This window comes from Schistosoma mansoni (assembly GCF_000237925.1).
Source record: "Schistosoma mansoni, WGS project CABG00000000 data, chromosome 1 unplaced supercontig 0010, strain Puerto Rico, whole genome shotgun sequence".
NCBI classification, from domain to species: domain Eukaryota; kingdom Metazoa; phylum Platyhelminthes; class Trematoda; order Strigeidida; family Schistosomatidae; genus Schistosoma; species Schistosoma mansoni.
The window spans coordinates 3,246,324-3,272,223 of record NW_017385987.1 but is presented as its reverse complement, the minus strand read 5'-3'; the positions used below and the strand labels follow the sequence as shown (position 1 = coordinate 3,272,223).

Sequence of the window (25,900 nt, the reverse complement as noted above, 5' to 3'; positions counted from 1 at the left end):
ATGCCTATTTCTTTCGATCATTATTTTGCACATAATAAATCTGAATGAAAAAAATGAAAAGAAAAAAGAATGTAAACGATCCATGTACAAACAGCATATTATTCAAGTTCTTACAAGAATCAGATAAAGAGATAGACAGTCAGATAGAGATAAACAGAAGAAGAGGAAGTATTTCTTTTGAAAAGCGAAGAAAAATTGTATCAATTATTTTATTTTTTATTTTATCGATTGTTTTTCTTTCCTGATTGCTTTTCGTTTGTTTGTTTGTTTATTTGTTTTTTCCATCCCATCAACTATGCCCTTTCTTTGTTGTTCTCCTAAAAAAATTCACGTCATCATTATTATCGCTTAACTCCTATCTTCTTTACCATTGTAGATGTTGTAATTGTTATTATCGTTATTATTAGTACTATTATTATTATTATTGTCTTGATGTTCTTTCAAATTCAGAAATCTTAAATCTTATGGTTCTTCAAAATAAGAGTTGTGTAATTTGTTTTTTTATCCGATTGTTCTTTCTGATTATGATTTCATTTTTTTCGAGGCTTTAATTCTTCAAATATATTTAATTCTTCATTGAGCATTTAAAGTCGTTTATACGAGATCTATGAAATTAAAATTAGTCCGACTAATTCAAGGGTAGATGCAACTATCGTTAAACAATTACAAATATTGTTAAAATACGACAATAATATAGTTTTAAAAATTGACATCTACTACAGCAATTCAAGACTAAGGATATAAGATTTATAAATGAAAAAAACGTTAGACATGAATAGAACAAAAACCTTCTTTACTTGTTTGAATGATCAGTAACTTCCTGTTTCAGTTTCAGAAAATGATTTCCCTATTCAGTGATAACAAGCTGATGAATTGAAATAAATTTTTTCAGTGTAGTAGAATCATTGATGGGAACAACTAGACGAAGGGTAAAACTGAACTTTTCTTAATTAGAAAAAGGACCAACGTATATCTTACTATTTCTGTCATCAGTAAATTTGTCGAATTCTGCTTCTTCATTTTAGTCTGTTTGGATATGTGGTTGGTGAATTTGTCACTTAAATGTAAACAATAACATTGTAGATACACTTAACTTACTACTGGCTAAGGTGGTTCAGTAAGATTTCCCAAATGATTAGCTAGACACAGAAATTATTATGGAGTATTAAATTTATACATGTTATGTCGATTCATTATGACATTAAGTCAACATTGTATTCTTCATCGAAATGTTTGAAGGAAATTCAGTATGATATTTTCTCAGATACTAAATAATTCAGAGATAAAAAGGGGTTTTGTGGAGATTTTAGTAATTTTATATAGTTGAGATCATGAGTCAATTGAAGCTAGATCACCATGGAAAACCTGGAAGCATTGTACGGCCGTTTCGTCTTATTATGGGACTCCTCAGCAATGCGCATCCACGATCCCGCCTTGCGACATTAGTGACTGGCTCCATGAAGTATTTCTTGGAGTTGTAGTGGGAAGCAGTGACCATTGGAGTTCAACCAGGTCTGTTGTGAGATAGTAACTCACTAAAGACAATGGTGGATGTGTCATTCAATTTTGTGGATCGATTGAAGTCAGACATTAACACCGTTCGATTCCGACCGGCTCAGTGTTCTAGTGGTTAAGTGCTCGTGTGCGAGACTCATAGGTCCTGGGTTCGAATCTCGAGAGGCGGGATCCCGGATGCGCACTGCTGAGGAGTCCCACAATAAGACGAAACAGCCATCCAGTGCTTCCAGGTTATCCATGGTGGTCTAGCTTCAATTGACTCATGATGTCAACTATACAAAAGTCAGAGGTAAATTGATGAGTCACATTAGGGAAAAAATCAATTTATCACAAGTTTGAAAGTGATTTGTTTACTTATAAATTTTGAAATACCGCAAATTATAATGTTTATAATCATCTTTACTATAAGTTGATGTATATGTAATTTAAGTTAGGAATTTAAAATCACGGTTTATATTTACAGTTTGATTACCAATAAATTATGGTGCTTAACAAATGAAGTTGCTATGAGTCTATCTACATCATCGAGACGTTTTAAGAGTTCAAGGAGTGGTTAACTGTTATATTTGTATATAAAATAAGTGATAAATTTTAAATTTTAAATAATTCGATAAGAAGACAGTTTTCAAATAGCACCCATCTTTTCATTATACATTGTCCAAAGTTATGAAACGGACTTATGTTTTTCAACTACCTAATCGGTTAAAAAATGTAGTGTTTTGTTTGCAATAAAATTATCTCTCTGACTTTATACGCTTTAATAATAAACTGAGCCTTATAGGAAATGAACGTTTTCCAGATAAACATATTCAAATGTCTAAAATATTTTACTGTAGCTTCAATTTTATTAAATCCGGCTGTGTTATTGTTAATGGTCAATATTTGAAAATAGATGAAGGGAGCATAAAGCCTCTTTAACGGAATAATTATAATGAAAAGAACAATAATTATAGACGAATTATCATGAGAGAAAGATAGTAAAAACAAAACAAAAAAGAAACTCCAGCATGGCTGCTTCTACAGTAACATAATATTGATGGTATCTTGAAAAGGAAGTATAGAACGTATTTGATTCGAATAGTATTAATATTTGTTTTATAACATCAGATTTAATCTGTAGAATTTTTAGCTAAGATTCATGTTGTTGTTACACAGACAACACAGATATATGGAACATTCCGCAAGAAACGAAATCGAACTGAAAAATTAATTTTGATAAAGTGGACAACTAACTCTATCTACTCATCTCTAATCAGAACCTACTGTTGACTTCAACAACCCTAACACACCTATTTATGTTCAAATTCCACATAAACGTTAGCCATATACATATTTTTCCTTAATTTGCATTATGAAATTGATCTTATATAAACCATAGTTGAAAACCAGGAAGCTCCAGACAGTTGTTATGTCCTAGTATCTGGCTTAGCGAACGTCCTTATACTATTAATATACATAAATTTTGGATAGGAAACAATAGTAATCGTTCTGGTATGTCAAATAATCATCCAAAAATGAATTATGTAGTTTTGAAGTAAAAATACTTTTTAATTAAATTGACACTTGTTATGTTAAGTTAGCAAATATAAATAGGACGGTTGTGAATTTTCTAATGACTTTCGTGGACTAATGAGTTTGCTAATATATTTACTATATACACAGAACAATCGACAGTTCATGCAAATCCCTCACTCATTTTTACTGACGAGAACACAAGAAAGTCTAGTTAATTACCTCATACTGTGGTGTGTGCTACTGATGTCGACAGATAGAAGTAGTATGTAACATCAATTGGAAATGAAATGCTTGGCAGCAGAAGGTTTAGAAGATCGAAAGAAGGAGAACGAGAACAGAGAATTATTGGTGTGGAAACGAAGGAACAGACAAGTTTGAGACGATTGACTGACGTCTTGCAAATGAAGTATTTACTGTATGGTTCTCAGGTTTGAGATTCTCGGAATCAGCGAAACCATTGAACCCAAACTGGACAGCAAACGTTAAGTACGGGGAAGGTGCTGATGTACTCCAGTCACGAAGGGGGAAATGCTCCCACACACTCAGGGAGTTGCTCTAATGCTGTCCAGAGAAGCACGAAATGCACTTGTAGAATGGGAATTTCATGGATCCAGAACTATCAAGGCATCATTCAAAACAAAGATGGAAGGGATCACAATGAATGCTATTCAGTGTTATGTACCCACCAATGAATGCACAAGCAGAATTCACTCAACTAGACGAGGAAGTCAAGAGGTGCACTAGAGTTGACAAAGCAAAAATACATGGAAGAACTAGAAACGACAGAGGAAAAAGCTTCAAGAGAAAGAAATATCAAGCAACTATACGACACGACGAAGAAACTGGAAGGGAGATATAGTAAACCAGAGAGACCAGTCAAAGACAAAGAAGTCAATCACTGAGATTCAAGAACAGGGGAACAGATGAGTAGAATACTTCGAGGAACTGCTAAATAGACCAGTTCCATTGAATCCATCCGACATTGAAGCAGCACACACAGACCTCTCCATAGATGTCACTTCACCAACGACCGAAGAAATCAGGATGACCATCAAACAAACCAAGAGTGGGTAAGCAGCAGGGCCTGATAATATACCAGCTGAGGAACTGAAGTTGAATTGTTAATTACAAAGTTTTGTTTGCTGATTATATCAGTTATTATTCTCATTCTGTTTTATATATTTGATAAGTTGTAATTACCACCTATTGTTTTCATTTTCGTCAAAAAAACCGCCTTCCATAATTTTCACCTATAAACTATTTTACCTACCTACTATTCATATTACACTTCACATTATCAAACAATGTTGCTATAATGGAAGTTTTCAAACACTATTAATGACGCTACTAATTACACAATAGATAATTGTGTTAAATAACTTTATATATTAAAATAAGCTGTAGGCGATGATATCGGAAAATATTTTATTTTACGAAACTATGCTTTTTGTTTTTTTCTCAATGACGCTATGGATTTCTCTCATCACATTCTCTTTATATTTGTTAGAATGGAAATGACAAAAATCCTTCGTAATCAAAAAATATTAACCTATTTTTTAATATTCCAGCGGGTGAAAAATTGAATTTCTGACGTTTTGTAGTTTAGTGCCAGGTGCTTCTTCATAGGATAAATGCGTAAACCGCAAAGACTGAAAATTATCAGCGAAAAGAAAAGTGATAGTCTGCAAGTTATTTTCATATAACATGACAAATATATGTGCAATCAGACTGTCCAAAATGTATGGCACAAATGTACTACATTTTTCAGATCAACTTCATCTTCTTGTCGTTCCGTTAAAATCAAGGGAGAGCCATTTAGCTTTTCCATTTAGATTTAAACCAACAATCAATAATTTCATAGATCTTAGTTTAATAACTATGAGTCTTATTTTTACTCTTATACTATTCCTGCTAGCATCATTGGTACAAAAAGACAATGTGTTACGATTCATAGCACTGAAGGAGTGGACATGAGAACAGTTATTCGAAGACGTCAACGGGTTATTGAATGTAATCCTCATATTTCATGTTCCTCTGTAAATTCAAAATCTATACGCCAAGCTTAAAATGAAATGAATGTAGAAATGGTACAAAATATAAGATAACGGACCATATACTGACGAAAAGTTACGATAGAATGAAATAACATAATGGTATTTATACTTTATGAAGCACAGACATGCAATCAATTTTCTCAAATAAACTGAAAATGATTGCTTTCACGCGTTATTAATTATCTAAAGCTATACATGTTTATCTAGAAAGATGGATATTTGTCGTGAGTCTAATATTAACTTTCACGTGGACATCCAGATTAATACATTTTGTATATTGAGCCTTAGGTCGATTTTGCATAGCATAAACTGTAACTTACAAATTTTGTTAGCTTTGATAAAATCAAGAAACATGACATTTTTGATGGGAATGGCGACTGAAAATTATACTCCAGTGCCTTACTTCATGGAATTATTAACTATAATCCACTTCTCAATATAAATCAAACTCTATATAGCTTAGTTTTATTTACAATTGATTAGATAAAGATTGATGTTCCTTTTTAAGCCTTGTTTCCATAAATTTACTTTGGCAGGAAACATAATCTTTTGGGAAAAAAAGTCAGAACACGAAAATTAAGATCTATTTCTATTTTGTAAAACGAAATGAATTTCATTTCATTTTTGCCAAATATTTGAAGTAAATTCTTAGTGATTAAAATCACAAACGTTTAGGTTATACTAGTGACTGAAGCTTTCCAGATTTGTAATGCATATATCATTATCAATGAATCATAGAAAGTGACAATTTAGCGATTAAAGGGCTTAACTTTTAACCAGTAGGTCACAGGTTTAGTTAATTCGATGCACACGTATGAGATAGTATCATCGATCATAGCACCTTGTGACTTAAGTTGGCAGGAGGTATTCGGTAAGAAACCACGGACCTAGGTTTCATGCTGACTGGCACTCATCAACAAGGCCTTCCTTCGGCCATAATGGGATTGATGCTCCCTAGGGTGCTAGGATTCGTGTCACTCAGCTTAACGGTCTAAGACGTTATTATTAAGCTATGCAGGTAGTGACTGATGACATATCATATATTTACAGTTGTTGATCACTGACTTGTGAATAATCAGCATGTAGCATGCATAAACCTGTACTTGACAAATGAGTAGCATTAATTTTTCATCGTTATTATTTGACAATACATTATTTACTCATTTTTAACAACATATCCATAAATAATGCTACTTTGTATACATTGTCGAATATCATAACATAATTACTAAATTTCACGAAATATGAATTCATTACAATCTCTCAAACTTTATATCCTTTCCCTCATTAAGGTTTCTATAATAGAAGGAACTAGCCGTAAATTTCGATAATTGCTATGATTTCCTGACCTTATCCATTATCATTAGTTCTTGGATTTAAAATTACATATAAGAGGAAAATTAACTTATATTTAAGATGGTGGTTGGGATTAGTCAATAGGAAACCCTGGACTCAGGTTTCGTGCTACTTGGCACTCGTTAGCAAGGTGTACCTGCTATCTTGAGGGAACTGGTGCTCCCTGATGGATTGGATACCGTGTCACCCAGCTAGTGGCCACTTTGCAAATTAGTCGATAGCATTCGATATGCACTAAAAAGGACTTGACACACATGACATTGATCACCACTCAGTGACCAATCAATTGTAATTACATCTCAGTCCTACAGGAGGTTGGTCGCGGCCCGGATAGCTAAGTAGTAACGTCTCTGACTATGAAGTAAGCAAAATTTTCGATATTCACATTTTTTTCATTGAGAAATAAACTTTAGCGGTCAAAGCTGAAAAGCTATAAATTATATGTCATGTTACTGAGACATATATAAGCAAATACAATATAAATAATTACTCGACTTCACCAGACAAACGTAATGAATTCGTACAACTTATTTTACAGCTGTACCACCTAAGCCCTATATAAAACGATTGATCCAACGAAACCTATTGGAACAGGTTATAAGCAGGTTGAGGAAGCCAACTAAGACGCTAGCTAGGAAAGATTCTTTTTAACAACAACGATCAGTGGTAAGTTGCAGAGACCAATGCAGGAACCATGTATAGTCGAAAACGATACAAATTCACTAAAACTTGTATGAAGAAAGCTATTAGAGAATCACCCAAAGCATATGGATGCAGCTACTTAAAAGAAATTTCGAGAAGCGAATGAACTAATAACTAGTTCCCCTTCATTTTTTTCATAACAGGGTGGGTCAGTCGATATTCCGGACCTTTCAGAGGATTACTATTTCCAGCAACCAAGGTACTCAATGACACAGAAATTACATTCATCACAAACTGATTTAAAATGTTGACCTAAGTAGTGTCTACAGAAGAAAAAGATAGTTATACTAATTAGGTTTTTACTCTTAACCTATTCCTTATATATTCATCCGCCAACCATTAGAGCACACAAAGGTAGGCTTTAAGTCGCACAGGCCTCTCACATCTCGATCGTATCAGTTAATGAAGGTATACAAGTAGACTAGTCTATCTCATTGAAATATCACATACAATCTAATATTAGCACCAGTTACTCGCTGATTATAATATAGGCAAGCACTACTTTAAATGAACCTTTGATAAAATAGCCATAGGCATTTCGTTCTCAGGAGAGCAGTGGAATATATCACCAAAGTCCTAAATGAAAAGGAGTTAATAAAAGTCAAGTTGTACTTTTATACTCGGACTAATATTTCTGTGGCTACTAATAACTCAACTGAGATAACTCACTAGATAAACAAAGCCATAAACATTTGAACAATTAACTTCCTATTGTTAATCTACGTACTAAAATAGAACAGTCCCGAAAAGCATTGGTTTTCTGGATACCTAAAAATATTGTATTCACTACTTATCACTCATCAAAGCATTATTTTAATTAACCAATACCTAATTCAGAATAGTTTCTTTCATAATAATGATATTAAATAAGTAGTAATTAAATATATTATAATTTAACTAGATCACGAGATGTCTTGCATTCACGCAATGCATACGAACTTCTTTTTCTCTAGTGCATATGTGATCTAAAACTAATAAGAATGATACGAATCTAGGATTTCAAGATCATTTAAAAATTTACGTACAAGGTTAGATAAAAATCGTAGTGAATATGCGAATGATAAAAATATTTTTGTACTTGTGACTAAATTCAACAAGCGACTGAGTAAAATACAACTAAATACTCAACAGTCGGTTGACTGGTTCCCTACGGTAGGTAAAAAGGAATATCTAGGATTCTTTTCAGAAGACATTCAAATAATCAGACTACGCAAAAATACAAACTTCGAGAATGGATGATCATTTATCTGTAAGAATGAATGTAAAACAAAGATTATAAATATAATTTATGTACATCACAATAAAGGTAATATTTTGTTCCGATTGTCTTTTAATGGACGCCAAAATACTGGGCATGCGTATCGACCATCTGTGATTCTCGGCAGAAATCCAGGAACAAGCCAACCAGTTTGATTTTTCAAAAGTTGAGTATCATATTGAACGTTTAGTTTTTCATTTAAAACACTCAACGGAGTCAAATTGTCCAAATATGTTTCAGTGAGATGTAATTTTGTGTATAGTTCTTTATTTTCACGAACGTATTTTACAGCCAGTGGATACTAAAACATTTATACATACGAGGTTAAAGAAAATGAATTTTTCGGATATATATATTCAAACGGACTATTAATTTCAATTGTTTGATATTTGTACGAGATAAACTTGTTAGGGCAGATAGCTTTAAACCATTATGCTATCACTACAATTAAAATACACATATCTTGAAACGATTTAATGCTCTTTCCAGCTCGTATCAACAATAAAAATCTCGAAAATAATAAAATCAACCAGGAAATGCAACCTAATTTCGGCATGATAATAAAAATAATCTCCAAAACAAAGGTTTACTTTTCTTGACTATCTCCTGTAGTTAAAATAACCCATTGTGTCACTGAATAAAAATAAAGAGAATTGAGCAAAGAAAATTTTTGTTTGCGGAATTCTTCTTATCTTTCCTATAGATTACAAAAAAGAGATTTTCACATGATTCCCAGTCGTATATAATCACTATTTTTGGTAATTTAAAATTTATATGCTTCAAATTTAATGTATTGGGAAAAAGTGAATAAAACCGATTTCCAATATGTTAAGGTCACTTTCTAATAAAATTCGGAGTAATAAAGATTTCGATGATAAACAATACTTTGATTTATATCAGTACTTTCATTATAATAATGGTCCTGGGTTCGAATCTAACGAGGCGAGGTCGTGGATGCGCACTGCTGAGGAGTCCCACAATAGGACGAAAAGGCCGTCCAGTGCTTCCAGGTTTACCTTGGTGGTCTAGCTTCAATTGGCTCACGCTTTCAACTATGAAAATACTAAATCTCCATAAAACCCCTTCTGATAATAATGATAACATAGAAATATAACAATATGATATTAACATGTAAGTTGTGTTCTGTGAATCGTTTCAGTAAAAACATCTTACTAAAGTTAACTTTTTATTACACGTTTATGATTAAGACTAACTGAAAGTATCTTTACTGGTTCCAGAATAGTATTTATGTTGACGCTTATGCACTAATCTAAATATACATGGTTTAAAGGGATTGGGTGGTATGAGTCTAAAACAGGTAAATTGATGAATACGTATTAATTTTCCACTTTTCCTTTAGACTTTGAGTTTTAGCACTGATCTACAATTAGAATCCTTCGATTTTATGTTTGGCTTCTCACAGCGTGATATGTACCATTAGTTAAAATCCTTTGATTTATAACCTGTTAATTTACCCACTTCTCCCTGATGTGAAGTGTAACAGCTTCAACCGATGAGCATTTATTACAGTTTAGGTCTTTTTATAACTAGCTTCCCTGTCTAGCTATATAAAGGACGTTATTGAGAAAAAGTAAGGGCAAATTTTTGAGTAATCAGACTAACCGGATAAAACGAAACTTAATAAATGAACCAAAACAATCTTAAATGCCTTTAATAATAACAACAATAATAATAAAGACATCTTACTTTGACATGATAAAGTTGAAGAAGACAAGCTGTCCAAGTACTATCTACAATTTGTATTTCTTTAAGATTACCAATGGAAATATTGCAACTAGGATATTGATTTCGTACAATATTTAATGTTTCTTCAGTTAATGGGGGAGCGCAACAAATACGTGGAGATTGATTCAATGAAAATTGAACTAAATAGTTTATCAAAGTGGGAAATATTGATCCATGCAGAGATTTAATTGTTTCATCTGACAGATAACTACGTAATTTGTCCCTATTTTTAAAAAATTAAAATAAAAATACTTTCATATTACAAGGAGGTTTTTTGTAGATATTATAGTAATTTTAGTAGAGTTGAGATCATGAGTCAATTGAAGCTAGACCACTATGGAAAACCTGGAAACACTCGATGGTCATTTCGTCCTATTGTGGGACTCCTCAGCAGTGCATATCCACGATCCCAACTCGCGAGATTCCAACACAGGAAACATCAGTCTCGCGCGCGAGCACCTGACCGATAGATCACTGAGCCGGTATCCAACGGTGTTAATGTCCAACTTCAACCAATCCTCGAAATTGAGCAACCATTCATCAATAAACGTCTGGAAAATTTCATGATGACGTGATTTTACTTACGAACTGATATAATACAAAGTTATCTTCGTAATGTAATCATAGATAGCTTCGTACTATATTTTTCAAAGAAAATTTTCTTGACTGGAATGTCTTGTTTCTTTTTATGGGCATGCAGTGATAACCAAATTTGTATTATCTAAGAGAGACACTACTAAATGTTTTATACATTTTCAACAAAGGGTAATATCTGTAGTAAAATTGTGAGACCGTCAATCAAACGCATCGTAGAACCTGGCATATGTACATAGTCTCAAGTTGCCACGCTCCTATAGTAAAATAAATGGTAAACAGTTTAAAATATTTCAACGGGTAATGGTAGAGGTCAGGTGAACTTAGAGGTAACCTCCCAAATGTTACAGGGAGTTAGTGATAGAAATTACTGTCAAGTTCAAAATATGTAAGCTCCAAGGTCTCCAAAATTTTCCCACACTTCAGCTCCCTGCGATAGGGAAAACGACGCGAAGTTGGAACAGAAGCTTTCTTCGAAAGTTAGTTTATGAACAGAAAACATGATTAGATCCACTTGGTATTATTTATGATAATCTTCCTATTGATGTTTAGGACTGTGATTGATCAGTCTCTTATTGGCATACATGCATACTGTGCGTATTGCCTTGATTCACAAGCATTATAAGATTATAATACCTGTGAACAATACCAAGCGAATTCAAGCTTTACCCCATTGCACACGCGATTGGCTATCAAGACTCAGTAGCTAGGTGGATAACGCGATGGTGTTTGAAGCGAGTGGTACTGGGTTCGGGTCTCGAAGTGGACATCGGCCCTGGGATTTGTGTGACTCTAACAGCCTGGAAACTCTTAGAAGAATGTGAAATTTAGTGAAATAACGGGTAATCACCTTATCAGCGTGACACAATCAGCCGTGTTTCTAAAAGTTTCACAGGAGTCTTCAATGGATGGTGATTAAACGAAATTTCTTTGTTCTCTCCTGGCTTATGATGACTGTATCGAGGAGTTCTTGAGGGTTGTTTTCCGGGGTTCATCTGTGGCTTAAAGATTAACAGATGCGTCTGCTCTTCCATGGTGGTTTCCTCATTCATTCCTTAGCTCTTGTGTTTCCTAGACTGCCGTTATTGGTAGTTTTATTTAGAACCTATTTATAAGCACATCTAATGGAAGAGTTGTAGGAACAGTATCCATTATTTCTTGTTCTTTTATGTCTATAGATCCGGTTTATGTGTCCAGTCCATACTCCAAATGATCCTCATAAAACATACAACATTGCCAATTCTTTAAACAGTCTTAAGCTCCCATCGATTTTTGTCGTGATATGACAGAAACGCACTCTTTTATTCATCTGAGACAAGATGAGTTATAATTTTTTAATCTACCCAATAATGATAGCATCTTTATCTAAACAACTATCAACTTATACATGTTGTCGTATAACATATTACGTAAATCCACCCCAAAGCATCCGTGATATACTCAGTACTGGTTATGAGTTCTATCAGTGACTGATAAATTATCATACTGTCACCGAAGCAAACCTAAACAAGTCCTATATAGAAAAAACAGTAGACAATGGGGACCTCGACTATAAAACTCTATTACTGCTTTATCTATGAGAAACAATGTAGGCATGGTAATAGTCCAGTTTTGAGTTTCATATGGGATAAATGGTGCTCACTCTTGAAAAGTTCCCAAGTAAAATGAGGTAGGTTTTCAGTGCTACTCGTTGTTTTCCAGATAATATGAAATCCACAACCAAAAAAATATTCGCACATAATTTTCATTTAAATTTGACCAGAAAGAATAAAGAACACTAAGTAAATGCTAAGAAATACTACAGTATAACAAGATCATTATGCCTGAACAAAATTTCCACCTTCTGAAATTTCTGCAATATAAAAATTTGATCGATAGGATTTGGTTAGGACTAAGGACTGGGAAAACATGGCATTGGCTACTATGCAGTGATGAATCAATGTAAATATCTTACTCCTACGGAAGGTCAGTAGTGACCCAAATAGCTCAGTGATAATGTCACAGATTATGAAGCTGAGTGAATCAGGCTTGAATCCACTAGGAAGCATCCATTCCTTTAAGATCGTAGGTACACTTTATTGGAGAGTACCAAATGACACAAAACTTGGGTACGAAATTTCTCAATAACTACCTCAAAACACCCAACATTAAAATAACACATCAGCGAAATATGTTGGGTGAACAAACAACGAACAATGAAAAATAAAAGTAAAATAGCCAAAACAGATGATTATTTACCATAACCACATTTCATTGTATTCCATCCCATGAGAACTGAATTCAACATCCATACTAACCGACACATCATCAACATCAATTAGATTTCTCTCTGATCCAGTTTTCTGTTCAGTAGGATGAAGTAATTCTCTTGTTAGGACAGTAGTTAATAGACCAGCACAACGACCAGTTAAAAAATGTTCTCTTTTACTAAGGGATTTGTCACTATCAATAGAATTATTAGTAGCGAATTGATGGAAAAGTTGCGCCAAGAAAATTATCACTGGTGAAACAAACAATCGCGTTGATATACTAATATTATATATTCAAATAAACAGAGAAAGTGAGAAATAAAACTTAGATTGCATTCATGACAAGAGATGACAAATAGTAGTAACTAGGAAAATATGTGAGTATTAGGCAAATATGAATTTGAATCTATATGTCACATTGTATGGACACATACATATACATTGAAAACGAGGTGATGGGAGAAATAAAATCTATAAATGGATTGTTGCTTTGAGAAAAAAAGGGAGTTTGCAATCATCTAATACTGAGATGGTGGAGAAATTTGTGCTGATGATGTCATACAGAAGAACGAGGAAAGCTCCACGACCAAATCATCCAGCTCAGAGAACAAAACTCCATCAAAATCACCTAATAAACTAATTAAAATTGTACAATGTATAAACTAAAACCGGAACGTTTTTGGCTTAATTATCTGAAAATCCAATACCAGGTTGAGGTTATATGCATCCAAATTATTTAAATGGAAATATAATATAATTTGGACAATTGGTTTAAAACCCAATCATCTATAGTCCCAGCCTCAGGCAGATTCCGAAATAATATGACAATCATTCCATTCCATCAGTGACAAATATCTCACTCTCAACATGAGAACTTGGAATTTAGTCACATTTCATCATATAATAGGTGGTTTGTGGAGTGTTTCTAATATGAACAGCTTTATACACGGACTGACATAAGGTGAAAAACATAGGGTCGCGACGTCTTCTATGGGATCATAGGTGTACACTTTGGGCTTCTAAATTATGACGAGTGCTCCCTAGACTTCAGTGATTTTCAGTATGACTTTGTGATATGAATTATCTTTAGATCAAATAAATCCTAAGCAACTACATAGAAATGCTTTGAAAGAAACTGTTAGCCAGATGAAGCGAATAAAAGACCAAAAGACAAGGTTAAAAGAAAATGTGTGCATTCATCTAGTGTTTTGAGTTTCTAAAGTATTGCCAAAAGCTCAATATTTATTGTTGATACAATATCTTTGTTTAATACAACCAATATGGTGGACCTCCTGGCAGGAGATCAATTCCTGAAAATTCAGACAACGAGAACGTTATTTCCTTGGTCCATGAGATTCCCATCCTATAAGTGCATTTTGTGCTTGTTTGGATAGCATCAGTGGAATGCCTTGTCTATGTGGAGCGTTTTCATCTAAATGGCCGGAGTATATCAATAGCTTTCCTGAAGCTAGTCTTTGTTGTCCAATCTGCGTCCAATGTGTTTCACTGATTCCAAGCACCTCCAGGTTGTATATCCTCATTTTTGCAGCAATTAGGATGGCTCTCCCAGTCTCCCACATTGTCCGGACATTCCATGTACCTATAAAAATTGTTGCTCTGGTTGTTAGAAGGTGCATAGGCGTCATGACTTCCGAAGGAACTCAGCTTTCATCATGAGACATCATAACTCTTCTAAATGAAGACCTTCTAACTCCCAGGGCAGAGTTTAAATAATTTGAATTATTTTTTCTGGTTAGCGTTTTTTAGCGAGTTAGTTTTCTACGGGATGGGGTCACTAACCCTATGCCCAACCCCCCTCCTTTATCCGGGCTTGGGACCGGCAGTAACCCTAGAGGGGCGCCACCTGCTACGAGTACTATATCTGAGTGTGTAGCTTTTAAGGAAGTTCAGAAAGTTTTCTGTAAAAGTCACCTTTCACTTCATCCGGGTTGCAGTCATTGGGAGTGAAGGCAGAAACGACAGAAAGGTAACGACATGTGTCCCTGTCCTTCCGAGCTTTTATGGAGCCGTCTAACCGAACAGCACATGGGCGACTGTTAACGGGGATTCATTCTAATAGTGCTCGTTCTGCCCCAGTTTTTAGTGCTATGCTTAAACTCGCCAGTCCACGAGAACTAGCCATCAGGTAGCCAGATATATGGAGGGTGTAACTCGTCAGCTCTCCGTTTTGGTTAGGTAAGGTCAAGTAAATGACCACATTAGGATCCTGTGTGTGTTTCGGAGATACATTGTACATCAACGGCACGAAATTCTAGGGTCTTAGCCAAGAAGACCTGCTGGCCGATTTGACATAGGGTACGTACGTTGAAAGTTTCTATGTGTAGTTTTGAGCGAGGTTTCAGTAGATTTATGACAGTATTTAGCGCACTAGAATCGTCGGTCATGATGACATTTGAGGAGGAAGTACAAAGTTGATAGTTGAGGTAGGAGGAATAATAGGAATTGGAGAGGGAAATTGATTATGAATACAGTAGTCTTGAGTGTCGTTAGAGGTATGAAGGCGGTTATCACTTCCCGGTTTCCCACACAATGGAAGGGTTCTTCTATATGTACCTGAAAATGGAATTTGGTTAGAGTTGGTCTTAGTAACCTGAGAGCATGACCGCAGTGACCAAGGCACAACTTCTTCAGGCCAGTCACACACGACCTTTTTGTGGTAACTTTTCTGTTAGCCCTGTACTTGTTGAGACCTTACCGTCGGAGACGGAAACACGTGGGATAAGGCAGGGTGTGCATTTTTAGGGTCGATCTTTTCTAACCCTACCCTTTCTTTGTAGGAAGGCAGCATCGCTGTCATGCTGGTTGTTTAAAGGAAACGCCTTACTGCCGTCACATCCCTGTACAATCAGCAGTATGACTTTGCCCTCGAACCTTGGGTTTGCTGGTTTTAGTCTTACCGCTCTTCAACCGACCTGCCTGGCATTTTAGGACCTTGAGGAACGATTGTTTCAACCAGTATAGCCCAATCGGTTCATCACGATAGGTAAACCCAACCACCACGTCAAGGTAGCAGCAATGGTCGGGGGTCGGAATCCGAACACGTTAACCACTAAGTCAGTGAAAGTTAGCTACAAAGGTGTTATGTAGGTATCAATTATCTAGTCACTGCTACACTAAAACAGAGATAAATGAACTAGTGAATGAAATTACCTACAATGTATTCTATAGGAGAGGGCAACTAACTCAAAGTCATCAATGTTAGCTTGCATTGGGATTTTCATACAGCAGGAATACGTCATCTAAACATACACTAATTTTATCAGAATATTTCAAAATATACGTATAATTTCGAAAAAATTTGACATAGAAAGATAGATTTATAGAACACTGGGTAGATCTAGTGATTACCACTTAGATTCATATGATTGGGTGGCAGATAACTATGAGACAACAAGATAGTTAATGATGGGCAAAATAAGTTGATAAATTATTTAGCCACATAATATCTTCTTAAAATATATTAGTTTTTCATCTATTAGTATTGATAGTAGCAACAACAGAAACTTACTCTACATTCCATTTAAAACGGTAAGGTGACAGCAAATACAAATCAAATGAACGTAACCAACAGCTGATTTCATGGTAAAACTCTGTTGTCGCGTTAGATGGACCAAAACATGATAACTGGTTAAACCACAGAGTGACTAAACGCTCTTGAGTATTCTCTGGTGGCGGCCATAAAAATGGAGAGTGATGATTTGCTGTTGAACATCTAAATGAATAATATTCAATGTATGTGAATAGTTCAAAAGCTGACTGATTGATTAGTTGAATCCAATAGAATATTTGATTATTCAGATTACCCTTTGTAGAGGGATCATTGATTCCTAAAAACAAACGCAGAGTATAAAGTAGGAAGAAAATAAATCGATCTCTTCTTGACTTTGATACAAATACAGCGTAAACAGAATTTTTAAAATTACAGCTGTGAGTGAGCTATCATACAATACTTAAGAAAGGCAAACATTAGAATGTATGCTGCAAACAAATAAGATGGTTCGAACACTAGATTGTTAATAGTTAAGTAACAAGTCTCAAACCACTTACCCTATTCTAGTTTGGGGATATTTCAAACCACTCAGTCGCATAATCAGACGGATTGATAGACATTAGTATTAAGTTTTATGCTACTTTTGTCTATTTAGCTACCCAACTGCGAGGTTCAATCATAACTATTTCGCTAACGATCAAATGGCTAAACTTTGAGGTCCACCTCACATGCAACCAGAAAAGAACTGAGATAATGCATCGAATAACCGAATCCAGGAGAAAAAGACCGTAAGGAAGATTACTTACTTACTTAAGCCCGTTACCCCCAATGGAGCATAGGCCAACGACTAGCATTCTCCAACCCACTCTGTCCTGGGTCTTCCTTTCTAGTTCTATCCAGTTGTTATTCATTCTTCTCATGTCTGTCTCCATTTCTCGGTGTAATTTGTTCTTTGATCTTCCTCTTTTCCTTCGGCCTTCAGGATTCCATGTGACGGCTTGTCTTGTGATGCAGTTGGGTGACTTCCTCAATGTCCGTCCTATCCACTTCCAGCGCTTTTTCCTTCAACTGGAATCTGGTTTGTTCTCTCCCACAGTATGTTGTTGTTAATAGTGTCTAGCCAACGGATCTGAAGTATTTTGCGTAGACAACTGTTAATAAACACTTGTATCTTCTGGATGATGGTTTTTGTGGTTCTCTAAGTTTCCGCCCCATACAGTAGAACTGTCTTGACATTTGTATTGAGAATTCTAACCTTGGTGTTGGTTGACAGTTGCTTTGAGTTCCAGATGTTCTTCAATTGTAGATATGCTGTTCTTGCTTTGCCGATCCGCGCCTTCACATCTGCATCAGATCCACTGTGTTCATCAATGATGCTACCCAGATATGTAACGGTTTTTACATCCTCCAAAGCTTCTACGTCAAGTGTGATTCGATTAGTGCATGCTGTATTGTATCTGAGAGTCTTGCTTTTCCATTTGTTTATATTGAGACCTACTGCTGCTGAGGCTGTTGCTACATTGGTCGTTTCACTGAAAAACATACTATTTACACACTTTTTCAATTGTGCTTTAGGTTCACATCAACTAGTCCAAAGATTTTGCACCTGTTCAAATACAGTTAATACTGCTTACTAGTGATACATGAACCGAATATAACTGAATAAAAAGACCCTCTCCGGATGTAGAGATAAAGCTATCCGATCTCTTAAGTGGTGATTGAGTTACATAGCTATGAATGTCACGAGACTTGATGTGAATAGTTCCTAATTGTCAAAATTATATAAACGATTTATTTGGTAATGTCTAATAATTAAGTGTATATTCTGAGTGTTTTTAGTGGAAGTCCTGTTAAGACTTATAGCTAACAGAAACAGAAACAGAGTTACGAGTATATAAAAAAAATAATTCAATTTTTAAAAGCTTTTTTTAATTTGAAAAGTCTTTTGATGGAAAACATACTAGTTTCGATGTACATTGAATTATAATAAAAACAATTTTCAAACCTATTAAATCTCTTTTCACCTGGCCTCTTGATCAGATAAAATATCCTGAAGTAACATACTATTATATTGCATCGGATTGATGTTATACGATTCAAGGAAGTTCCTTGGAACGTCCTTCGTTTCCACATAATGCTTGTAAACACTCACCGACACAACCTATAATATCCTCTACAAAGAGTTGTGATCAATTGATACAAACACGACATTCCTAGTTAGTCGATAATATACTTAAACTAGTTTCCAATCAACAAGGTTTGAACAGTTAGTAGTAGTAGTTTTGCAGCCAGGAAATAAACTTGATTTCTGTGTTAACGAGGCTTTTTGATTTTGAAATATCTCAAATGAAATAGTTTAGAATGAAAAACTGAATGATTTGACTCTGAATTTTCAGAGCAGTGTAAGTTATCTCAGAGTTTCAAGCATAACTAACTGATGAATGCTAATAAACACTAGTTCAAAGGGATAAGTCAGTTTACTGCTTAAAATTATCAAACGGTTATAAATAACCTACTTCTGGTAGAATTGGATGTATCTATTGTAGAATAACCAATAGAATCAGTTGTTGAAATTGAATGACCATCGTCAATAACAGTTGAATCATCATGGTCATCAACGTTATCAATATTATTATTATTGTTATTATCACCAGTAACACCAGCATTAATAGCATTTTTCAACTGACGTTTCAATTGTTTATTTCTACGTTTACGTTCTTGTTTAAATTGTTTACTAGTTAAATTAACTGATTTTTGTCCATTGGATGAGTTTAAAAGAAATGCATAATTTCCAATTTGATTATTTAAACTTTTTTGTGACTTTTGTTTATTACACTTTATGTACATAAGTGATAGAGAATCAGGAGATAATTGTAACGGGTAGATTGAATAAAATTTGTCCAAAAAACGCTCCAATGATGTAGATAAATCTGGTGAACTAAAAATAATTTTTGAGTGAATAACACGAAAAAAGTAATAATCATTCAAACAAAATAATTCTTTTTAAACAAAAAAAAAACAAGATTTTCAAATGAATATTCTAGAGGAGTATGGAGAGAAAGAAGACGTCATGCACACAAGCAAACATACAAGCACTCAAAGAAGATTTCATTTTTAAAAAAAAAAGACGAATAGGATGAATGAAACAAGCTTTGATCTAATGAGATTAAAGGTCTATAAAGTTGCTGATCATTTTTATATCAACTGTAAATTTGATCTGAGTAAGATTGAAGTGGTGATAAAACTTGATGCTTAGAGGAACAATGAATGAATATCAGTCTATGACGAAAATTGTTTCCAAGATGATAGTGAAGACAATAATCACTGTCTTATTAACGAAAAAGCAAGAATGAAGACAAAGTGATCAAAGAACTATCCAAGCCAATCAACCTAAACGTGAAATAAGGCCGGCACATCTCAAATTAATGAACAAAAAAGAAAATTAATACAAATATGAAATAAATCATAAAAACCAATTATGACAATCAGCGAAGATGGAGGTAAAAGCAAATAAAGATGACGAGTCATCTAACTGAACGCTCGATTAATTTTCTTAAACACTTCAAATTATTTGTTTTTATTTATTTATTTGAACACATAAATATTGGTACAAAGGGGAACCGAAAACATATGCGCCACACAAGTCACTCGATTTGTGTGTCGGCTGTGATACTGCCCGAATGTCCAAACCGAAGCAGGTGGTTTTCTTAGGGAGCCACACACCCGAAGCTTTCGACCTAAAGGTCTGACCCACAAGGCAGTGGAGCATCGTGAGGAGATGCAGTCCCACAGTGGACGGTGACCAACGAGAAAAACTTTTGATATCTGATTTCATGTTGATAATTCCGTGCTGTGCTAAACATTGAGTGTTGAATTAAAGGATTATACCTGTAATCTTTCTCCTTTCATTAGAACATCTGATTTTTGTTTTATTAATTTTTTTAACTTACATTATAACTTCCCACCATCATCTGTCGTATAAATAAATGTTTGAATAAAACAAACATAGAAGTTTATTTAAGTTAAATTAATGAAAAGTTGAATTAGTGAATGAAGAGTTCCGTAACACCAAAACATACATCATAAATTAGATAGCTATTAAATTTATTTCCTGTTAAATTCAATTCCTAATAAAAATTTTAATCAGACATGAAAACTTAATTATTTTTTAATGACTCAGGCAAATAGTAACACACTAACACTCACATTTCATTTACATCCAATCTCCAACCGGAATAATCATGTTTCATACTAGAATGAGAAGTGAAAAAACTAACTTCCTTTGTTTCAAAAACAACACGCAAAGCACGAAGAAGGTAGTACAGGCTGCTTAATACTTCCCCATTCGGATTTTCATTTAGTTCTATGTAAGAAAGAAAGTTAGACAAAACGTCGTATATATGCTGCACTTAAAAAATGATAAACTAGTACTTGTTTCTTAAAAATGTAACTTATGTAGTGAATATAGGCTTGTGTAATCGATTTCCAGTCACACTTTGCATGAAGGTTAGAAATACTACAAGCTTAGTGAAAAAGAAGAACGTGAAACACAGTTCAAACCAGCAGCATACTGGATGAAGTAACGAAAGACAAATTAATTTATCTACTAGGTACTTAAGTGTGAGTCACACTCTCGGAGTGATGGCTAAAGGTAATAGTCACCTGCCCAAAGCGAAGATAACAGTGGGAATCGAACATGGGATTTAATGGCTAAAACCTGAATACTTTGACTATTTAGTCATCGCTCAACTTTTTCCTAGGAAACATTTATAGTGAAGATGACCAACAAACAACAATGAAACAGATCTGAATATAGAAACATAATGATATACTAACAACATTGTTTAGACATATAAAATGTTGTAGACAACTTATTTCCATCTTGTTTTTCCTATAGTTCATGATATTCTCCAAACCTACCTTCTATCTTGGAGAAAAGAGAAGGCAAGATAAAAGTCTTGATATATTGTCTAAAGGCACCTTTAGTGAGTGGGTACTGTCATACAATTTTAAACAAAAGGCATTTCCAAATTTAAACACAATCTTAGGTTTTATCTATACATGATTTAAGCTTCACTAAATATGTCCCGAAAATCTGAGACGAAATTTAAGCAGAAAGATTCATACTAACTAACCATCCAATAGAACCAAGCCTTCACCAATCAAGCCATGTATCATAACCTGGTCATCGTAGTCCTCTTGACACCAGGTTGGAATATAAACAACCGAAGAATTGTCAGAAATCTTTCCGCTTGTAGAACTCCTTTGATTCTTCTCATTCCGTTTATGCTGAGAATGTTTATTATTCACAACGTTTTTAATTGAGGAAGGGAATGGTAGAGACTGTTTGACAACACTGAATAAACCAGAATCAAAAGTACGTGATGTAGGATGGAAATCAATCAACTCCTTGAGGTAATATCCCTTCAAAGGGATATACAGTTGAATATATTGGTTTGAAAAATACGGTAAACAGTATAACCAAGGATGATGACTTTGAGAATAACTCAGAGATACTGTATATTGATTATCTTTCAAATAAACCATCGTAGTTCGAACCAAATATGCACGATACTTCGATAAAGTTTTGAAAGTGCGCTGCAAAACGTTGAAAAACAAATGTAGAGACCCATTACAAAGTCTTATAAAAAACGGGCATATATGTTAGTTTTCCACCTCATTTCACTACTAACCTTTTGGTGGGAAATGATAAATATTTGCTTGCTGTCCAACAAGCGGCAGTTTCTAAAAACCTTCGCACATTTTAAGCTACTTATGAGTAGTGTCCACATCACTACAAAAAACCAACGAATAGATTGGATGTAAAACGTGGTTTCATTCCAAAGACATCTCGAAAGAATGTACAAACGTACCTCATACAAAAAGCAAACACCATTTTTTCAACCTGGCACATATATGAATTGTATCAAGTTAACATAAGTGATACGAGATTAAAATAACGAGATGGATTACAAGAAAAATCGAAATAATGTCGTAAAAATGATAATAAGAGAAGTCAAGGGCTGAAAATATGGTCCGAAAAGGCTGTTGAAAGGTATATATTGAAGGAATACTGGAGTTCAAGATCGTGAATGTCACTGTGAACGATGCCGAGCCATGCCATCCAAAGTCTTCAACCACTGATTGAGGTTACCACGAATTCACCAGCAACAATCAAAAAAGTTAAGGAGACCACAGTCGATACTTTCAGTTCTCAACAGAATATGAAATAACACAAGGTAATTGATATTCCCCTACACTATCCCAATACTCATAAATAATTCCTACATTCGTTCATTTAACAGCCTTTTCATATAGCAATATTAAATAACAGAGTTTTGTGAGACATCATATAACGAATGGTGGAAGTACATAATTACCGAGGTATTTCAAAAAGACCACCCCGCAGGCAAGTTTCATTTTCATATTTGAGTATGGTTAGATTCATGTAACATTTTGTGTTCATGCTTTTCAATTTTCTGTTTGTACCTATACTTCATTAACTTAAAGTGAGTAGTTAATATAATCTGTAACACAATGAAATAATATCACTTCGGTGAAACTTATGATTTATTGATACAAAATATTCTTATCATACATTATTCTCTCTCACCTAGATACACTATTTGAATATATATATTTATCCTTTTATTTATGTGATGAATGCACTTCATAAATAGAATTCTTTTAACTGTCATCCTATATTCTATACCAAAACTGGAACTGGCTATAGAAAGTGTGTAGCGTAGATAAAGGATTACTGCTCGATTGATATACTGGAATTTCACTTGTGGTATCTAAAATAATGTATGCGAATAACCGGTTCAACGTTTTTCGAGAAATTTATTCAGCATCCACTCCTGTTTACTAATTCGTACCCGATTCATATTATTCTACATATTAAGTGAGTTCTGATATGTAATTACATTATTATCTCTCTCAACTTATGTTAATCATATTTATCCTCACCATTTATCTCACAATTTCACCTAACGTATAAACTTATTCAAGTCATCACTTCATATTAGTCATCCCAACATTGACAATTTTATTTTACTTTGGATTACATACGATCCTAAATGTACATGCTACAATTTAAATTGATATACTTTGCTTTGAGCCTGATCAGTTTTTGGATTATTAATTTGGAAATATAATCGTAGAACCTGAAGAGAATTTATTGAAAAATAGATTCTTCATTTATATATATATATATATATATATATATATTCAAATTAAATAATTTGAATCGTAAACAGTTTTCTTTTGTTAAACATTCAAAAAAGCAAATATCTCAATTACTTTTCACCTTCCTTATACACAACTAATAAAACAATATTTTAAAGAGACATACATTTTGCCTTAAATTATTGTAGCATTGAATGATAAGATGAGAATAAGCTCGAAAACGTATTGACTGCTGAAGTGAATCGAAAACTCCTGAATAAACTGATTTTTTTCGATTGGATGGTTGGTACAATATGCTCATAGTCATTATTAACCTACAATGCAGACCAAATGTATAAGCAGACAGGTGGCATCCGAAAAATTTCCAAACTAGTTCATTTCTGTGTAACAGATTGAGAACAACCTGATCCAATTCGAATATTATATCCGATATCTTTGGGTGCGTATATGCTATCTGGAACATATATATATATATTGAAAAGTGGAACAATGTATGAAAGTTGGTAAATAATGATAGATTGGAAAACAACTCATGAGAGTAAGTAGCATAACTCTTACCATTATGGAAGGAGTAAATCATAATATTCGCATGAGAAATTCTGTAATTCACTAAACGTAAACAATACTAGGAAACTTCACATGAAAAGCCAAATTAACAACTGCCTACCGACTAAAACCAAGTGCGCAAAATCGCTTTTTCACCCCCTTTTATCCCCAATTTGTGTAACCTTACTTTTCAACTTATGCAGCAGCTCGCTCTTGGTGGAAAATCTGTCCTATCTAAACGATCTCCAGTCACTGTCTGGTTGAAAGTGAACGCTTCCACCGATTATGAATACTGAAGCAGTCTTTCTGAAACCACGTACGCCGTTCAAGCTGGCTTCCTTCAACGTTCGCACACTAATGCAGATCAGACAACAGATAGGGCTGGCTATGTCTTTGGAAGGTCTTAATGTTGACGTTTGTTGTCTATCCGAGACCCGTATTCAAGACTCTAGTGAAGTACTACAAATTCGTTCTCCATCTGTCGCCTCGAAAAGCTTGTTTCACGTGCGCTTATCCGGGGACCCTGTGGCATCTTCGTCTGGTCTTGCTGGCGTTGGTGTCGCATTAAGCGCTAGGGCTGAGGCAGCACTAATCGATTGGATCCCCATTAACAGTCGGTTATGTGCTGGTAGATTAGAAAGTTCCATCAAAGTGAGAAGAAATCGGCGTGAGAATCGGTGTCTTTTCGTCATCTCCGCCTATGCCCCGACAGATTGCAGCCCGGATGCAATCAAGGATGAGTTTTACCATCAGTTAACAGTTCTTCTCCAGAAAGCGCGTTCGACAGATATTGTAGTACTAGCCGGTAACTTGAATGCACAGGTCGGGCGTCTAGGCACAGAAGAGAGTCGTTTAGGTGGCCGATGGGGACTTGTTGGTCTCAGGACAGATAACGGGGACCGTTTGCTGCAACTGTGCACAGACCACAACCTGTTTCTGGTCAGCACTAACTTCCGGCACAGTCATCGCCGGTGTGCTACCTGGTGTCCTCCTTCTGCATCCCAAGCCTGGACTCAGATTGATCACATCGCGATCAGCTACCGCTGGCGTGGTTGTGTACAAGACTGCCGCTCCTTTTGGAGTACTTATCTGGAGTCTGATCATGCCCTGGTCTGCGCCAATCTCACCTTACTTTTCAGTGGCCGAAGGATTGACCACCACCAACGGATCGATGTTAGTAAACTGGCTGCAACTTCTGTTGCAAGTAAGTATCGAGCGGAGCTAGCTTCTAGGCTAGCTACCATCCCACTGAAAAGTATAGATGAGCATTGGTTGCATCATCACGACGCCATGAAAATGGCGAGTAAAGCCGCTTGCGGCTTCGCGAAACGTCCCGCTTACAAGCACTGGGTTTCTTCTGGCTCCTTACAACTAATGGAAGCCCGTCGGTCTACTCCGGGTGACCGTGAGTATGACCACAAACGAAGGCTGTTACGTAATGAAATTGGGAAAAGCTTGCGTAAGGACCGAGAAGCCTGGTGGTCGGAGCGTGCTAATGAGATGGAGGCAGCAGCTGCATCTGGTAACTGCCGGAAGCTCTTCCAACTCATCCGAGCCACTGGCAGCAAGAAGTCTGGTGTGAGTGAAACAATCTACGAGGATGATGGGATGCCAATCACTAACATCTCTCGACGTCTTGGACGATGGGCGGAATTTTTCGAAG

The 25,900-nt window shown here is 35.1% G+C and overlaps 1 protein-coding gene across 1 annotated transcript; it reads right to left on the bottom strand.

Annotated features, from left to right (window-relative positions):
* Positions 1-8,440: 8,440 nt before the first annotated feature.
* Smp_127430 (unnamed protein product) lies at positions 8,441-23,998 on the bottom strand (the record flags this gene model as incomplete). Its single annotated transcript, XM_018792026.1, has 8 exons — positions 8,441-8,704; positions 10,111-10,372; positions 12,982-13,272; positions 16,522-16,840; positions 19,020-19,441; positions 20,710-20,866; positions 21,639-22,101; positions 23,858-23,998. The coding sequence occupies 8 exons, from the start codon at positions 23,996-23,998 to the stop codon at positions 8,441-8,443; spliced, it is 2,319 nt and encodes a 772-aa protein (XP_018644928.1).
* Between the last annotated feature and the right edge of the window lie 1,902 nt (positions 23,999-25,900).